At 34.2% G+C, this 19,110-nt stretch overlaps 3 protein-coding genes across 3 annotated transcripts; 1 reads left to right on the top strand and 2 right to left on the bottom strand.

The window, feature by feature from the left end:
- The first annotated feature begins 5,969 nt into the window (after nt 1–5,969).
- LOC131657866 (classical arabinogalactan protein 4-like) lies at nt 5,970–6,512 on the top strand. Its single transcript, XM_058927217.1, has one exon. The coding sequence runs from the start codon at nt 5,970–5,972 to the stop codon at nt 6,510–6,512; it is 543 nt and encodes a 180-aa protein (XP_058783200.1).
- Nucleotides 6,513–12,281: 5,769 nt separating this feature from the next.
- LOC131660963 (blue copper protein) lies at nt 12,282–13,442 on the bottom strand. The gene is made up of 2 exons (XM_058930339.1): nt 13,185–13,442; nt 12,282–12,885 (listed from the first exon to the last, which is right to left on the bottom strand). Exons 1-2 carry the CDS (start codon nt 13,348–13,350, stop codon nt 12,485–12,487), a joined length of 567 nt encoding a protein of 188 aa, XP_058786322.1. The 5' UTR covers nt 13,351–13,442; the 3' UTR covers nt 12,282–12,484.
- Nucleotides 13,443–14,651: 1,209 nt separating this feature from the next.
- LOC131660962 (28 kDa ribonucleoprotein, chloroplastic-like) lies at nt 14,652–16,717 on the bottom strand. The gene is made up of 4 exons (XM_058930337.1): nt 16,276–16,717; nt 16,071–16,169; nt 15,007–15,291; nt 14,652–14,881 (listed from the first exon to the last, which is right to left on the bottom strand). Exons 1-4 carry the CDS (start codon nt 16,636–16,638, stop codon nt 14,750–14,752), a joined length of 879 nt encoding a protein of 292 aa, XP_058786320.1. The 5' UTR covers nt 16,639–16,717; the 3' UTR covers nt 14,652–14,749.
- Nucleotides 16,718–19,110: the final 2,393 nt, after the last annotated feature.

Here is a 19,110-nt window from a genome sequence, read left to right as displayed (position 1 = left end):
AATTCCAAAGCTGCATCAAGGCTCCAATCACACTGCTAAACAACATTCAAAAGCCCTCAATCCTAACACTTTGTAAGTTTGAAAATTTTTAGATCTATTATTCAAATGCATGTTATTTAGGGTTTTAATTGCATAAATGATATATGGCTAGGTTGTTAGTAGTATTTAGGTTGTTTAGAAGCATTTTGATTTGGTTTGAAGGTTGATTTAGGGGTCTGCCATGGAAGTTGCAGGAAATTGCATCGCAGGGGTGTTTCGGAAGTTCATTTCCGAAAACACCTCCATCCCAGTTTTCGGAAATGAACTTCCGAAATATATCAGAAGTTCAAATTTTTTTGTTTTTTATTTTGTCTCTCATATTAATCAATTTCAATTGTTTACAGGAACATGTCAGGCAACCAACCAGCACGCAGGACTGACGCTAAGGGAAGAAAGGGTTCTTCAAAGAAGGAGGTGAAAGAGGTGAAAGAGGTGAAAGAGGTGAAGGAGGTGAAGGAGGTGAAGGAGAAGAAGGAGAAGAAGAAACTTTTGACTGGTTCTGCTTCGCAGCCTTCAGGCGTGATCAACGCTGATGGTTCTGATACTTAGTGGGATGAGGATTGGTATAATTATCTTCATTCGGAGGAGTTCGCTCGTCGGGAAGAATAACGTATTTTTTTTTGTTTGATGTGTATTTTGTAACGCTCGTCGGGCAGAATAACATGTTTTTGTTTTGTTTTGTTCTGATTTCGGATTGTATCGCACAGTGTATTTGTATTGGATTTATCATGTTAGTTTTTGGAAGTGGTAACCGGGGTCGGAACATATGACGGATGAGGTGGATGTCTGGAGGAAGTAGAACTGGAGATACGTCCACCACGAGACAAAGTAGCCAATCAATGTAAGCTATAGTTTATGATTATCATCTGGGGAGGTCATTTCTAAAAAATCAAGATTAAAAATAATAAGATTTTTTTTCCAATTTTTTGTAATGACGTCCCCTGATGATAATGATAAATTATAGCTTACATTGATTGGCTCCTTTGTCTCGCGGTGGACGTACCTCCGGGTCTTCTTCCTCCGGACATCCACCTCCTCCGTCATATGTTTCGGCTCCGGTTACACCTCCTCCGTCATTTGTTACTTTCAGTTGTACGTATTTTTATTAAAATAATAAATAAACCTTTTGAAATTTGGAAGCCTTTTTTTCTCCCCACCACTCTCTCATCCCCACCTACCCGTGTTTAACAATATGTAACTTTAATTTTATGTAATATTATCGTTGTAATTTTCACCCGATTAAATAAAGCGAATTGTTCATTTTCTTCTGTCCAGACCTATTTTCGGAAGTTCATTTCCGAATTCCCCAGGGGGGTGCGTTCGGAGATGAACTTCCGAAACACCACATTTTCTGAAAAAGTCACTTTATTTCGGAGATGAATCTCCGAAATCAATATTTTATATTAAAAAAAACACGTTTTCGGAAGTTCATTTCCGAAAACACCTTTTTCAAGAAAAAAAGTACAGTTTCGGAAATGAACTTCCGAAACAAGGGGTATTGTGGTAAATTCACCGGAGGTGGCCAAGAAGGTTGGGAGGTGGGTGAAGAAATTCTCATATTGTAATTGTTTACAGTTTAATGAACATAAAGATTTTATTAATGTTAAATATTAATATTTATAAATATGACATTGTTTTGACCGATATATTTTTAAAATAACTAGAAGTATAGATTTAAACATAATAAATATTAAAATCAAATATGATTAAAAAGCTATTTATAAATCAATTGAGTATATAGCATAATCGATATAATATTTTTTTGTTCAATCAACAAAGATAATTTTTTTAGCCTGAGTAAAAGCAAAATTGATATTTTTTTCTTGGCAAAAAAGGGGCAAGAGGCACCAAATATATTAAAAGAAAGGACGTTACAGAGATACAAAAATACAAAAATTAAGAAGACTAAAATCAAAATCCCTCAATGAAAAATTCTATAATAAGGAAGTTTAGTAGAGTTTCTAGCAAATTCCATAAGGATATTCCTATGAATCACTTCCCACCAAGTGAAGTTATGTACATGTTAATCAATGTTAGCTAATTTATTGGCAAAACCACTTTCCACCGAGTGAAGTTATGTACATGTAAATCAATGTTAGCTAATTTATTGGCAAAAGGTGGTTGCCTTCCCACTAAAATGGCTAACTTAATCTAACCAAAGGGTAGACCAATTTCTATTCTTTGCAATTTCAATGACAAGCATGTCCCAGTCAACTTTGCAACAAAGTATTGCCTAGACCAATCTTCATGAAGAAGCTTCCTAAATGATGAGTTCGATGATTTTTATGGTGAATTTTTAATAATCATCGAGCTCATCATTTAGGAAGCTTCCTGCATATGAAGAATCTTATTGTGTATCACTCTCCAAAGCAGCAAGGATTTAGAAGGAGGAATGCGAACATTCCAAAATCTTTTTATCTCATAGGCAACTTGCAATGCGTCCCACATAACTTTAGCGGTTTCATAATGGGAAACACGATAAAATTCATTAACACCAAAAACAAATATGAGAATATTTTGTGCTTTCCAACCGTGAGCCCACTTTTTCTTATCATCATCATTCCATTGTGCTTCCGGGTTAGGTGTGACAACACCATTAGCATCTGTCACGGTAATTGGAGTTGAACAGTTGATAATAGCATCCCACACTCTCTTATCATATGAATTGATATGAATACACATACAAACTTTTCAATAACTATAGTTTTCACCGGTGAAAATAGGCGCTCTATTGTACGCCTCTTTAGGTTCGGTAGCCATTATCTAATAGCATTTTAAAGCACGAAATTAACCGGAGCTTGTGATACCACTTGTTAGACGATGACAACTTATCTAGAGGGGTGAATAGATCTCCAAAGTAAAGCTTCCTTTGAAAAATTATTTTTGAAACGCGCTTAAACTATGTCAAGCGGAAGATTTAGGCTAGATCGAACAAGTCGTCTAAATCGAATCGATTATTAGAAACTCATATATGCACAATACCGTATGGAATATACAACAATGATGAGCAACTAATACATCAAGTTCTAAAGCAATCATTTCAATAGGATCACTAAGATAATCTATTTCCAATGAAATTAGTGAGAAAACATAAACTAGTAAATTGTCGAACACTTGACGTGCGATCGATTTTTCAGATTTTCCTTTTGAATTTGTTGATATCAAATACCACTTACAATCCAATAGATTTTAATATAATCAACAAAACAATTTAATGTTTAATAATCAAAGGATAAATCTATATGAATAGATTACTCAATCAATGAATTTAACAATTTGCTTAAGAAAATTAAATGTGTATGTGTGAGAGAGAGATGACATAAGAATTTGTTGAGGCAGTTCACCAATCGTCTTTGCTAAGGCTACGTATTCCCCCAATCGGAATTGAGATATCAATCTTACTTTGCCAAAATTCGTTTACAAGAGAAATGTAGCAATACAACCCTACAAACCCAATGTTTGATGTTGATTCTAACCCTTTCTCTTCCCTTGATTAGAGCACGATCAAGTATCCCGCTAACACCAACTGATTCACCATCTCACGCTACTCCTTTGCAAGAAACACCGTTCTTCAAACCTTTCACTCGATCGAATCCAATTGCGTATTACCTTGTCCCAAGATTTCCAAACGATTCACCGTCTCACGCTACTCATTTGCAAGAACCCCCGTTCTTCAAAGGCTTTCACTTGACCGAATCCATTATTTGCGAAATCTTATGTAAACTCCCAATTCAACACTAAGAACTTGGAGGATAAACCCTAAGGTTTTTCCAAATGAAACCCCTAAAGATTCTCAATCTAATATACTAGTACACCGACCTAAATTGGACGTTATCAACCTAGTCTAGATGACACCCAAACAAAAAATAATTATGTGTAGTTTGTTTGTGTGTATGCATAGATGGAAGATTGAAGATGAAGAGCAATCTTTGTATGTGTTTATAGTTTCATCAAGTTGAAAATGATGCATGTATGAAGTATTTATAAGTGTACAAGTTGGAGGCAAAAAAGAAACTTAAAAATTGAAAAAGAATGCAATTTTTCAGAAAAGCTACAACATGTGACGACACGTATAAGTCATGTGTCGACATATGTCGATGCATGCGTCAACCTATTCAAGGTCGTGTGTCCGACATATGTCGATGCATGCGTCAACCTATTCAAGGTCATGTGTCGACATATAGATCTAGAAGCTATAGGCTTAAAAAATACAGTGCATATGTCGACATGTCCATCGTATGTGTCGACACATAAAAGTAATTTTTACAGTATGTGTCAATCTGAGAGGTTGTATGTGTCGACACATACAAACAGAGGCTACATGCTTTATTAATGACCCATAAGTGTCGACTCATAGACTTGTGTTTTGTGTAAAAATTGATTTTTAATGCATTGGAAATCATTTTTAATGCATGATACCTTTTCCAAATATGTTCTAAAAGCATTCTAAGATCCTTAATACAAAGGTGCACATGATAAATCAGATATATCGTCCAATGCACAGAAATATTAAAGGTTTCCTAGTTTTGACATCATGCAAAACATCTAATGAGAAAGTGCACTCACACTATGTTATCTCTTTGATTCATAAAGCTATGTCCCTTCGAGTCCCAAGTTTAAATGGCTTAGATAACGTCTGTCGCCCCTATCATCGCCATGTAACGTCTTCCCGATCAATTTCGTAATTTCCAAGTGACACTTGGCTGTCCCGTAACCGTTACGCTGATCTTGTAACTCGGGTAACCGGTCGTTGTCGAAATTGGTCATGTGTATGCTGACCATATGTCCGTCTTTATTGTATTGATTGATGGGGCTCATGCTCACCTTTAAACTTTTGATAACAGCTCGATTATTCTACTGCACAAGACTAATTTTGTTCATTTGTTCATCCACTTTGACATCTTGGCAATTAAAATTTTGTTCATTTGTTCCTGTAATATAATAGTTGCATATATTTCATTTTTTTTAACTTACCTTTAAAGTAAAGATAAGTTAAATTAAAATGATAAAATATATGCAACTATTATATTATAGGCAATTAAAGTTAATATTTTAAAATTAGATTAATTTTTTAACAAATTAATATTTAAGAGACCAAATAACGATGTTTATTAAATAAAAATAAGGTTTAATTAGATTATGAGTCTTTAAGTTATTTTATTGTATTAGATTGACTCCTTAAATTTTTTTTTTTTAACAATATGGTCATTTGAGTGTTGTGAAAATGATGAATGCAATTAGATATATGAGTCACCTTAAAAGATTAGGTTGTTATAAAAAAACTTAAAAAATAATTGATTACTAGTAAAATAACTTAAAGGACCTCTGAAATAATGTTGGTTAAAAATAAATATAAAATTAAAAATTAAATTAAAATAGTGAGAACTTAATTAAACCTAATAATAATAACAAAGTGAAATAATAATAATAATAATAATAATAATAATAATAATAATAATAATAATATTTCAAGAAAATATTTATATAAATAGCTTATTAACGTGTGTCCTTAGGGCACAGATTAGCTTTTCCATAATAATAATAATAATAATAATAATAATAATAATAATAATAATAAAATGACAGCCTAAAAAACAAAAGAGAATAAGAATTGGCGCGTAAGTTAGAATAAAGACGTTGTTTGGGTGAGAGAAATCCAAATTTAAATGGTAGTTAATCTTGTTCCCAATCTTCCTCTCATATCAATCAATCAATAAATTAACAAAAACTGTTTTACTTTTATTGGTTTTTGTTGAAAATGCTCGGTTGCGCGCGGTTGACTCGGTAAAGACCCCTTCTCCTCCTCTCTCTCTCTTTCATTTCTTACCATATAAATACTCTCTCCCTTTCTTTTCTTTTCTTCAACATTTCTCTTTCACCAACAACCTTTTCTCATCTCATTCCAACAATCATCATCATCATCATCAACCATGTCTTCCTCCAACATTGCTTTCTTCTTCATCATCACATTACTCTCCACCCTCGTTTCCGGTCAAGCACCCACCACCACCCCCACCGCCAACGCCGCTGCACCTAAATCCTCCCCCGTCCCAGCCTCTTCACCAACTGCCACCAGCGCTGGTTCCACCACTCCTCCTCCAACCACATCCTCCACTCCTCCTCCCACCACCTCCACCTCCACTCCTCCACCAACCACCACCACCACCTCCACTCCCCCTCCCACTGAATCCCAAACCCAATCTCCAACCTCCTCCGCCACTTCCCCTGAGGCTTCGTCTCCTTCCACAACTACACCTGCCTCCGACTCTCCAGTTGCTGCTTCTCCCACCGATTCTCCTCCCGCTCCTGTCTCCCCCACCACCTCTCCATCCATGTCCCCAGTTGCTTCAGGACCTGCTGATGCCGCCGTTGCCGATGGGCCAGCTGAGGGTCCTACGGGTTCTGCCCCCGCCAGAGTTGCCGTTGGAGGAGGAATCATCGCTGCATTCGTCGCTGCTGCTTTGCTGATGTAGATCGGAGGCGTGACGTTGCATGGCGTATATATAGTTAGGATTTGATAGTATATACTAATATATGTTATGATATGATTACCAAAACATGAGTGTGTTCAATTTGTATTACTGTAATATTATGATTGTGATTAGCACTTAATATTATTAGTGTTTCATTCAAATACATTAGCTGTCTGGCTCCGACAATTATTTATTATGAATTCCCTTTACAATTATAGTTATTAATGTTGGTTCCATTTTGTTTTGTTTAATTTGTAAACGTAAGCCTTTCTTTCATCGTTATTGCACTAGTCTTCCTTCCACCATGTTTGAATCCTCGCATTTTATTCAACCAGCTATTTTAATGTTTGATAGATTATATCATCATTGAGCGATGTTGATGGAAAAGTTGCATCGTGATCGAGTTTGGCGTCACCGTTGCACCTCCAAATGCAACTCAAGAACAACTAAAGGCGGCCGAGGATAGCAAATTGTATGATTTGGAGGTCAATAATGGTTTGTTTTAGTTCGTTGATCGGTCAATCATGGAAACCATTTTTCTGCGTGATACGGCTAAAGACATTTGGGATGCCATGCGCCGCAAGCAATTTAACAAGAGAGTTGTTGTTGGCCACTGGCTCATGTAGAAAGAGATCTAGAAAAGACCATAAACGATCGTGATTCTAAGTGGTAAACGCCACAAAATCTTATATAAAGTCCATGTTTATAAACTGTATATTGATATGCAATGCATTGTATCATCTAATTGAGAAATACTCATAAGAAGAAAGTGAGTCTTATATATGACTGACCTGGATGGTATTTTGAATAACTTTAAGATATGATTGATTGAAGAGGGTGTTTCACACAAAATTAAAAAGTAAATTATGATGAAACTTTCACTTCGATCATAATGTTCTGCTTTGACTACAAGTTCTAAAAGATGGAGAAAGAGGTCACATTTCTTAATTGGAATGACCTCATATATGTGTGTGACTCATATAGATAGTTTTGTAACCCAGAGGATGCTAGAAAAGTATATAATTCATTTAAAATATATTTATGGATTAGAGAAAGCTTCTTGCAGTTGAATCTTTATATTAGTTAAGTTTTATGAAAATTTGGATTAATAAGTGTCAAGTTTAAATCTTGTGCACAGAAGAAAGTTAGTGGGAGTATTTGTACCAATCAAGTATAGTATGTAGGTGACTTACTAATAATCCAAAAAAGTTTGCTATACCACAAATGAAGGACATGGTTAATAAAATGGTTTTAATAAAAATGCATAGGTGAGATTTTCTAAAAGGTTGAAAATCATAATCTATACAGATAAATTGTTGATGCATCCTACCTAGCCATTGCTTAGGTACATATATTGACAGAGTATTGAGACATCTATTATGCATGATCTCACATTAAAAGTATTGCTTGTGTAACATGATATTTTGTTCGATGGACAATGGATTACCTCATTGGATGAGAAAAAAGACACATGAAAAGCATAAATATGCTTTGGTGATTCAATAAATCATGTAAACCATAATTTGTACTACACTAGATGTACCATATGCTATTAGCATAAACACTAGATATGTACAACATGATAATTAGCAAAATTTATTTAAAGTGTTCATAACTAGATCAGTATTAAGAAGGTCTATGGATACCTTAAAAGGACTAGATGTTTTTTTCTTGAGTGAATGTGAGAAAATTTTTTGTAAGGGAGTTACAATGATGTTATTCCAAAACCTATGAACAACATATCCATATCATAGTATAAAATATATGTTATGCTTATATGTCAACTGTGTAAGTTGTAAAAAGTTTCAGAAAGTTTTATTTTCTATTACAAAGTTCATATATATGATTTGGATCTCTTTTCTCATTATTGAGAAAAAGTTTGTTAATCTTGCAACTACGGAAAATTTAATCTCACTAGCGATCCAAGTATCTATATTTTGACACTTATATTTCTTTATGATAGAAGATTAAAATTTAAAAATTGAAGAGGTGTATAACTTGGATCAATTCAAGATTGAATTCACATAGTTGTGCTTGGTTCACTCATGATAGGCTGAATTCTTCGAAAGGTGTATTGCACTTTGACTATCACATTTACCAGTGATAACCGACCTTGAAGTTTCAGCTCCTTAGCAAAACCTTCAATCCACAATGCTTCTTTCACAACTTCAGTGAGGGAAATATATTTTTCTTCAATGGTTGATAAAGCAACAACCTTATGAAATGTTTCTTTACATCTAATTGTTGTGTCAAACATAGTGAAAACATATCCTGAAATAGATTTTTTGGAATCCATACAATCTGCATAATGAGAGTCGACATATCCTTCGATTACTGCTTTACTATCTTCACCCAAGGCTCCGCCATAAATTAGGACTATATTCAGAGACCCATTTATATACCTTATAATCTACTTCAATGCTTACTAGTGAGCCTTTCTAGGAATCTCCTTGTACCTGCTTACAAGACTTGCTGCATATGCTATGTTGAGTATAGTATAGACCCTAGCATATATCAAAGAACCTGCTATATTAGCGTATGGAATGTTATTCATATAAGCTCTTTCGACATCAGTATTGGGACACTTATCAATACTCAGCTTGAATTGAGGGTTCGTCGGAGTCACAACAGACTTTGAATTCGACATGCCAAACTTGTCGAGAATCTTCTGTAGGTATGCCTCTTGAGATAAGCATAACTTTGACTGCTTTCTATCTCTTCAGATGTCAATCCCAAGAATCTTGGATGCTGCTCCTAGATCCTTCATGTCAAACTCCTCGTTAAGTTTAGCCTTTACCCTCATTACATCTTTGACATTGTTGCTTTCTATGAGAATATCATCCACCTAAAGTAACAAGATAACAAATGAATTACCAAGTTAAAATTTGAAGTAATCACAATGGTCTAGCTGACTTCTAATGAAACTTATGCGTGTCATGAACTTGTCGAATCTCCTATTCCACTGTCAAGGAGATTCTGTCAGTCCATATAAAAATCTCTTCAGCTTTCACACATATTCTTCCTTCCCCTTTTTGACATACCCTTCAGATTGCCTCATCAGGATTGCTTCATCTAGATCACCATACAAGAACGTTGTCTTCACATCCATTTGTTCCAGTTCAAGATCAAATTGTGCCATCATGGAAAGAAAAATTCAAATGGACCTATGCTTCACAACAGGAGAAAACACATCATTAACCCTGATGTCGTCGTCTACTTTGATACTTGTCGAAGAACCTTATCACCAAGGCTCAACAAGATTGCACTATGGGATTTCTCTATCATTGTCGTCTTTTCATTTTTCGTTAACACAACATCCATAAATGTCACTCCCTTCAACGCTTCCGAACAACCCTGCTGGACCAAAAGGGATTTCATCTTCAAGCGCCATTGACCAAAATCATTCACTCTGGTGAACTTTTCAATCTCATACTTTGTTGAAGACATCTTATCCAAGCTCACCGCACCAGTTTGTTGTGAAAAACGATGTCGAAATTACAAAGTATAATAGGTTTATTTCGGAAAGAAACCCACAAGGGTAAGAAAAAGTAGGGGAGAAATAAGAACACAAATAATTGTTTAGAGTTGCTATTCTTTACTTTTTCTTTCAATCAAGATTACAAGTGTTACAAGAATAACAAGTAACTCTCTCACCCTAAATTAGGATTTGAAGTATGCAATGATGAAAGACAAATATGTTATTTATAATTAAACTAACACACTAAACTAATGAGCTTTTTTCACAAATACCCATACAAGCTAATTTAGGGTACAAGCTAACTTAAACAATTGGACTTAACAGATATGTCCAATTCGACATGCTAACAAACCTAAGAATATTGACTAATGCATGTTAGAACAACTTTGACTACAACACGCACTACTTCGACAGCGACATGCGAACAAGCTTCGACCTCATGCATATTCTCTGTCGAACCAGAAACTACCCTTCGATCATACTAGAGTTTGATCCAATATCTCACACTATATAGTGTGTTATGTATGTGTCATAAGTTATTCTCATACCAATTGTGTTGTATATCAGCCTTCGACCTAAAACCATTAGACAAGATTTGTCACTCCTACATATATAAGAGTAATATCTATGGACTCTTTGATCGAGTGATGTAAAATGCATGGCCATTAATCTGGGATAATTTCGTTTTTTCTAAATGAATGTAAACTAAAAGGAATCAATATAAGTTAGTTTTGGGAGAGTACCTAGATAATACCATATGTCGCACAAGTTGGGTTCTTGTTGCCCATTGATTACAATACTCGCCCAATAGTTGCATCACTGGCCCTCAATTGGGCTTGGGTCAAACCACTCATGACACATGGGATTGTCGTGTCCTTGGGTACTAACGTTCAAAGGGGGTATCCGCGTTCCCCTGAAGAATATGGATGATAACAGTTTCCCGCTCCTAAGAGGGGGGAGAATAACCATTCGACGGGTCTACGAATTTATAACAAATAGACATATATAAATACTTCAACCATGGGATTGAGGAGGGACATTCAATTCACCTAATTTTAGAGATACAAAGCTTCTCACCATTCTATATGAGATTGCTCTAGATCTAACAACACCAATAACCCTAAAACACAATGCAATATAGGGCTATCCCTATTGTACGTTTTTAGCAAGTACAATTTGCAATGCGTGCATCTATAAAACTAACGTAGGTCACACTCGTTATCATTCACAGGTCACTTATGTCACCTTTTTAATGAGGATGGTGAAACGAATCTCAGATATCATCATCAACACCATTGTATGAGGCTTTGTTGATGGTGGACAATCCACTTCTTCCATGGCAGAACGTCGGGTAAATTTTTAAGGCAATCATTATACTTGTTGGTTCTGAAATATCCTCCCTTACAATAATGATCTCATGGTCATCACGGTGCAATAACAATAATTGAAATGTAAAGCGAGTGTTGATTGACCCTAAAAGTTCAACTGGTGTCTTGTTTTTGAGTGCCTTTGAAAGGCTTTTCCTTGATCCATATGACATATGAGCATTCGAATGCTCTTTAGTTGATATTTCAAGCGAACAGGTGTAGGTGAAAGGCCACATAGCACTCGAGACGACATTCGAGTTTGAGGCAAGCACAAAGTTAGTCCAGATGAAATATCTTGTAGTAGACGCATCGTCATCATACAATACCATCATGGGGCGGCTCGCTCTAAACTAATCGGGGGCTGTCATTTCCACCCTACATTTGAGCATGAAATACCTGCTATCCAATGGGCGAGTTGGAGTAGTTTAAAGGGACCAAAAGATCGCCCAAGAATATCATCAGAATAGTCAAGAAATAAGAAGGGAGCAGATCGCCGTAGTCGCCGCCCCACAACCAGACACGCAACAGGAAATAGATACTGAAAATTACTGTTTCATGGATTTGTAGCTATATAAAAACTGCTTTCATATTCTCTTCTTTATTCTTTTTCAAAATCTCAAAGCTTTTTAAAAACTTTTGATCCTTTGATAATTTGTGGAGTGTGTCAGTAACATACTTGGGTATTGTTGTAGTTGAGTGTTCATTGTTCTTGAGATTTAAGGAAATTCAACTAGGAAAGGATTCTCATAATTTTCCAAATTTTATTTCTGTTATGCTAAAAGATTAAATCAATTAAATTTTTTTTTTTATGGTGATTTGAATTGTTTAAAAATTAGGTTTGATGAATCTGTAAAGATGAAAAACAACAAAAATTCTAAAGAATTTGAGGATATTTTATTGTAAGGTTGTTGATGGTAATCTCAGTAACAAATAATCATTCAATATATTAAGCAAAAATAGAAACAGAATAACAATACAAGATTTCCTAGATTACTAATTAATGCAGAACCTCCATAAATATGAATAGATCAAACAAGAAATGAAATCCAGAGAGAATAATAATATGAAAAGTGAACAGAAAATCATGGAAGCACTGCCTCTGTCCTGACTATATCTCAGGAAACTCATCATACCAAAACATAGCTACAAATCCATGAAACAGTAAAAACCAAAGCAACAATTGGTGAGAGACTTGTAGCTGAAGATTCATTTTGCTTAGTAGGAGTAGTAGTAGTGGAGGGTGTGGCGGGGGTGCCATCAGAAGAAGGTGAACCTTTTGCTGACGATGATGGTGTTGCAGAAGGAGCAGCGGAAGAACCAGAAGAGGCCTTAACCTTAATGGAAAGTTTCATGCCACCGGTACAATGTCCAGGAACACCGCAAATGAAGTAATGTTTGCCTGCTTTCTTAAGAGCAATGGTTGTGGCACCACTACTGTCTGTGCTAATTGAGTTTCCAGATGTGCATGATTTGTAGTCACTTTCTTTAACTTCATCCACTGTGTGCGCGCCACCTCCATAGTTGAACACTGTCATATTCAACTTACATACATCAGTTACTATCGAAAAATTAATAAAATTTCAATTTTTCTTTTAAAACTCGGTTTCTGGTCCTATGACAGACTAATTCGAGGAGATCAATCCTACCGTCTATTTGTGGGGTCTATTTAAAGTCAGAGCAACATTCAACATGGACAGAGACCCATCTAGTGAGATTAGATCATGACACTTTGAGAGAAGGTCTCAAAGCCTTCACCAACAGGTCAATCCCGGACGTTAAAATTGCAACAATTTATTTTCCTTATGAAAAAAAATGCAAACTTCTTACCGAGGCTATCACCAACTGCAAAGGTTTTGTCACTAGCCCATGTGCTATAATCACCACCAATTACCCAACCTGAAGCATCTCCAACAGTGTAGACAGTTGCAAGGGTTGGAAGTGCCATGTTGAATGCTAAAAAGAAGCACAAAAGCAAAGCACTAGAGAATGCCATTTGATGATGTAGTGAGGAGAATGAAGGGAAGCAGAACAGAATACAGAGGAGAGAGAAGTTCTGAGGTGAGGATGTTGTTTGGAATAATGGGTTTGCATTATATAATTGCAAGAAAGAAGGGGTTAGGAGTTGTTAGAGTTAGGGACATGTTGGTCAATTTTTTTGCATGAGGATTACTTGAGTTACACTTCTTACCTAATACATGGTCATAAAAGATGGTTATGTGTGTTCTTTCCAACTTTCATTATGAGATATGTAAAGTTTTGTGGTTGAGTTGAGATGAATTATTGTTTAGCAATTATAGTGCTATTGACAAAAACTTGCAATAGAAACTCACCTACATTAGTCCAAGAGGATATGTTATGATGGATTGCTTATGAAGAAAAGTGTAGGGTAGATTAGTCTCATACCTCTATGTCCTTTGCCTGCCCCAATATTAAACTTTTTTTGAGTAAATTGCATTTTAGTCCTTAAACGTTTTTTATTTGAACGAGGGTCCCACAAGATGGTGTATAATCAAGTAACCTTGATCATGGTTTGAAAATGAGTTCTTGCTTAGAACCTACTCATTCTGGTACACACACAGCAACGTAACAACTCCTAACGTGCTGTATGTTTGCATGTTTAATAGCTATATAATTTAGTTATAAAGTTTCAATTACCAACAAATTAATGAGGGCATAAGAGCACAATTCTCTTATATCACATCCTTAAGGAATGAATCAATACATACTGTTTATTGAATATTGTTATAATTTGATTTCTTGAGACTCCATATTAGGAACAACATGAAAAATATGGGTTGGAGAAGAATGTGACTTCTAGAATCTTGATCCTAACTGCTTACCTAACACGATGAAATCATCATGACATAGTTATGAAATTTAAGACCACTGTTTGTGCTTTTGGTAAAGTATTATTAGAGATAATGTAAGAGAACATGAAAGTATTTTAAACATTAGGTGAAGATGTATCTTCCCTCATTGCCATGACCCATTACCAACAAAAAAACAGTTTTGAGCTGACACAAAGATCCCTTTTAATAAGAAAAGTGGTAGGAAAGGAAACCAAAGCTCATGATTTCCATAGGGTCTTAGCACCTTGATTGATTAAAATATCTTTTGGAACAGCTAGGTTGTTAACAGAACTTTGGCTATATTGATTTCATGAAGATGTCATCAATTCATTAACAAAGACTATTCATTTTTGAATCACAGATTTTTGTGCTTTTAATTACTCATTTCTTTTATCTTTTAAGCCTCGAGTTCACAAAGGTGAAAACTACCTGTAATAGTACATAATTTAAACCAATTAAAGACTGTACTATTATTGGTAAGAATGTGAAAAACAATCAAAATGTTTGAAGCGAGGGCATACAACAACATCAATAATAATGATATCAATCAGCTTTCTCAGTTACTGCCTCACTCGCGCTCGACTCAGATGATGTATCTTCGGACACTGCACTCTCCTCTGCCAGTTGAACAAATCGCTTACTAGGTGCAACCCTGATTGGCCTTCCCTTCAACTTCTGCAGAAAATCAATTTGAAAATGTCACATTGCAGGAAATTTTGTAAGAATGATAATATAATACACACACATACTCATGAATCTGAATTTGAATAAATAAATTGGTGCAAGAAACCACGAGTTACCTTTCCTTGAAACTCGGAAAGAGCATCATTCGCTTCTTTCTTGGTCTTGAAGGACACAAATCCATAACCAGATGGTGTTCTAGGATTCTCACGGAATATAACCTCTGCAGAAACAACTCCACTAGCTCCTGAGTCAAAAAACTCTTTGAGATCTTTCGACCTCGTTTCATAGGACAAGTTTGCCACAAACAAGTTAAATGTTATTGGCTTATGTTCCACTGGTGGCGGTGTTTTCTCCTTTCTAAGCCGAGCATATTTGAGATTTATTACGCGGCCTTCATACTCCTACGCAGCATTCACAAAATAAACAAATAAACACATCGAATCAAGGTCCCTTTCTAAAGATGCCAAGTAAATTTAAGAGCAGAAGACAAACAAAAGTAAAAAAGCCAAAAGGTTGAGAACAATGTAGTCAAGCATGAGATCTTAAGCAGGATTAGTCAGCTTGTGAAAGATCGTAAAACTCTACATAAAATCCCACCGAAGGAAAAAAGGGTAATTTCATACATTGATACTCACAAATATACAAAAACATGAAAATCATAAGACACGCCCACAAAAAGACCTAACACGTTTTTTTTTACGATCTTACTTCAAAAAGCTCGATCTTGACCATGCCACCAACGAAAACAATCACTCTCTGATCGTAGCACTCTCGGGCATCCTTAGCACTTACGTTCTTACAATCCAACACTCAATCTTGACTACACTGGTTGAGAGTCCATGTTATTCTATCCCCTTCCCCTAATAGGGGAGAAAGTTTACGCAATGAGTTTGAACGTAAAGTACATGAAAAACAATCTACAATGTTATACTAAACTGACACATTGCAGAATATTATCGCAGATGCAGATAATGTTGTCTTTTTTTTTCCCTTTCAAATTCCACTGTTACATTGCTATAAGGCCACTCAAGCAGCTATTTGACACTATTTTGTACTAAATAACATATAGCGGAACATTTGCGACTTTTCAAATTAACCTACAGAAACAATCTAGAAAGCCCTATGTATAGATTTCACATGTTAATGAAAGCAAAGAGAGTAAAAATGATATTGGGCTTACATATGATTGGAGAGTATTGAAAACTGCAAGAGCCTCTTCTGGGGAAGCCATTTCCACAAACGCTAAACCCCTGCTTCTGCTCTTATTATACATAGAAAGCTAAAACAAAAAAAAATAAATATTTTTTTGTCAGTGTCAGATAAATAAAAGCCTCAAATGAACAGAAAAAAAAAAATATACAAGGAAGAAGAATGAGAAATTAAACCTCAACATCAACAACTTTCCCATGTTTTTCAAACAAAGTACGAATATCTTCGGCAGTACTTGTCCACGGAACATTCTGAGCAAGCAACCTAGTAGTAGACAATTCTTGTGTGTTATCTTCATCGGTTATTTGAGTTTGTTGTTGTTGTTGTTGTTGGGAAAATCTGAGAGTAAAATTGGCGTGTTGTTTGGTTGTAATAAGGGTTTGTGTATGAGTAATAGATAGACGTAGAGAGGGAATGGGTCTTAGGTTGATGGAATAGTTTATGTTCTTGTTGAAGTCGAAAGAGGTTATTATTGGTCCATGGTGATGGTGTTGTTGTTTTGTGGATAATTGAGGAGAGGGAATACGTAGAAGCGCCATTAGAGTTTGGGAGGTTTGTGTTGGAATGGATAAGGTCGTCAATGTCCAAAAAGGACCCCGTTTGCTGGGTTCAATTCAAACACTGTTTTTTTTAAATACATAAATTTAATTATTAATTTAGGAATTTGTTTTTTATTTTGATAAATTCTATAGTTGAATACTACTACCTCCGGTCCTATTTATAAGAAAAGATTTCTTTTTCAGATACATTGAATAAATAATGTATCTGGACAATATGTTGTCCAGATACATTATTTATTTAATGTATCTAAAAAGTGAATCTTTTCTTATAAATGGGACCAGAGGGAGTAGTATTTTTAGTGTAAATTATTTTTAATTATTAATTTATTTTAAATAAATAAATAATATGACATTAAATTATTTTATTTGATTAATTAAAGATATCGTTATCCAATTAAATTAAAGGATATTTGGAGTATTCATTTATAGGAATGACCATTGTATCCATCTTCAATAAGTATCCTAAAAAATTATCTATAACGGATAGGGTAAAAATCCGCAAAATGGATATGGGCATGGACAAAAACATTAACCTACGAAAATAAGCGGAAATGAGCGTGAGTACAACTACCTTAGTGTCCAGCCCACCTCATTACTACACAATATATATTTATATATTTGTAATTTTATTATTATTAGCACATGTATGTTTGTTAATTTTATTAAATATATCAATGTTAAATTTATATTCGTTTTAATAAAAGTTATTGTTTATTTCTTAACTCAATAATATTATTTTTTTTATTTTTTAAATGTTTAAAAAATTAAAATAACATGATAAATTAAAATTAATCGATAATTTTTAGATAAAAAATGCGGATAAACAGATATAAATATGGATACTTAGATACTCATAGCAAGTACAACAGTTGATGCCCACGCGAGTATGGACTCGAGTACGTAGATTTTTTTAACTCCAAATATGGAGACGAATATTATTATTCCCTACCCAAATCCTGTCCATTGTCATCTTTATTCATCTCTTAGATTTTCATAAGTGTAATAAATAGTAAAGTTTGGATAATGTTGTCCTAGAAAATTTTTCAAGATATCAAAAAATAATTAAAAATAATAAAAATAAAATTATTTTATTTTATTTTTAATGGATTAGCTGAAGAGGAAATTAATTATTTTAAATAAAATATTTATTAGTAAGAAAACAGAAAAACAAAAAATGTAAGAATAAATCAAACCATTCATTATAACTAGAATCATATGATCTATATTAAAAAAAAGAATTTAAATTTAAAATCAATTTAAAATTTACCTTTAAAATAGTGACATGTCTGCATTCTTGTTTTTCTTCTTCAAATTATTTTTTGTATTCAATAGCACTACTCATATTTTAAATTGATTATTAAATAATATTGGCAGTTATTAATATTTTTTTAGTAGTTTATATTGATATCTCGCATCACAATTGGTTATGATTATATAGTTTTAAAAATATTTATAATGAAAATCAAGTATAGTTTAGTAATATCACGTTTTTTATTTGAGAATAAATAAATTATTCACCATTAAAATGTATATAATTTTAATTTGAATATGAATTTATTAGTAGGTGCATTCTATTTCTTTGTTGTCACTTATTTAGTTTAACTTTAATAAAAGAATTTGGATTTCATAGATATGTATTGTTTTACATTGTCGTCCGATAGAAAATCAGCTGTCACTAACAGTTTGCTATGTTATTAAAAGAATTTTATAATATAAGTGTAATATGACGGGATGCATGGACGTTATTGGTTGACAGTGTAAAATTAATTTACACTGTCAGTGTATCACCCATTTTCTTAAAGAATTACTATATTTCTATTTTATAATTTTATTTTAAAAACAATTACAAAATAATAATCTTCTTTTGAGACTATCTTGGAATGCCTTATCTCTCTTCTAATCTAACAAGATTCAGATATTACATTAGTGTTTGGCAGACCATGAGATTAAATTGTCACCAAGATAGACACAGTAACCAGTGGTGGATCTCAACAATTTCTTGAAGTGAAATTTATTCTTCATGGTAAAATATATTATTATCGGTGGTGACAATGTGAAAATTCTTGGAGTGGTGTAGCTTTAAGTGACTATACTCTATGGTGGAGTATGACTGTCGCTGAAGACAATGAAAGCTTATGTATTATTTTTAATCAAGGTGGAGATTGTTGGGTTAGATTGAAAATATATATGTTGAAGAAGTCTCACATCGCTTAGTTTTGTGAAGGAAGAGGGAGTTCAAGGCTATATATAAAATTTAAGTTTTTCTTTACAAGATGCACCAGTCAATAGCACTTTAAGCCTCAATTTGACTTTCTTTGTTCTCTTATGCTCTTGTATTAGAGTTTTTTGTGAGATGTAGTTAAATATTTATTTTGGAGGGTGTGAGTGTACTAGGGCCTGGGGTATTTGAGGGTATATTATGTGTTGTAACAATTTTCACATAGTGATATT

This window comes from Vicia villosa, linkage group LG3 (assembly GCF_029867415.1).
Source record: "Vicia villosa cultivar HV-30 ecotype Madison, WI linkage group LG3, Vvil1.0, whole genome shotgun sequence".
Taxonomy (NCBI): Eukaryota; Viridiplantae; Streptophyta; class Magnoliopsida; order Fabales; family Fabaceae; genus Vicia; species Vicia villosa.
The sequence above is the reverse complement of the archived record's forward strand: the minus strand, read 5'-3'. Positions and strand labels throughout refer to the sequence as shown.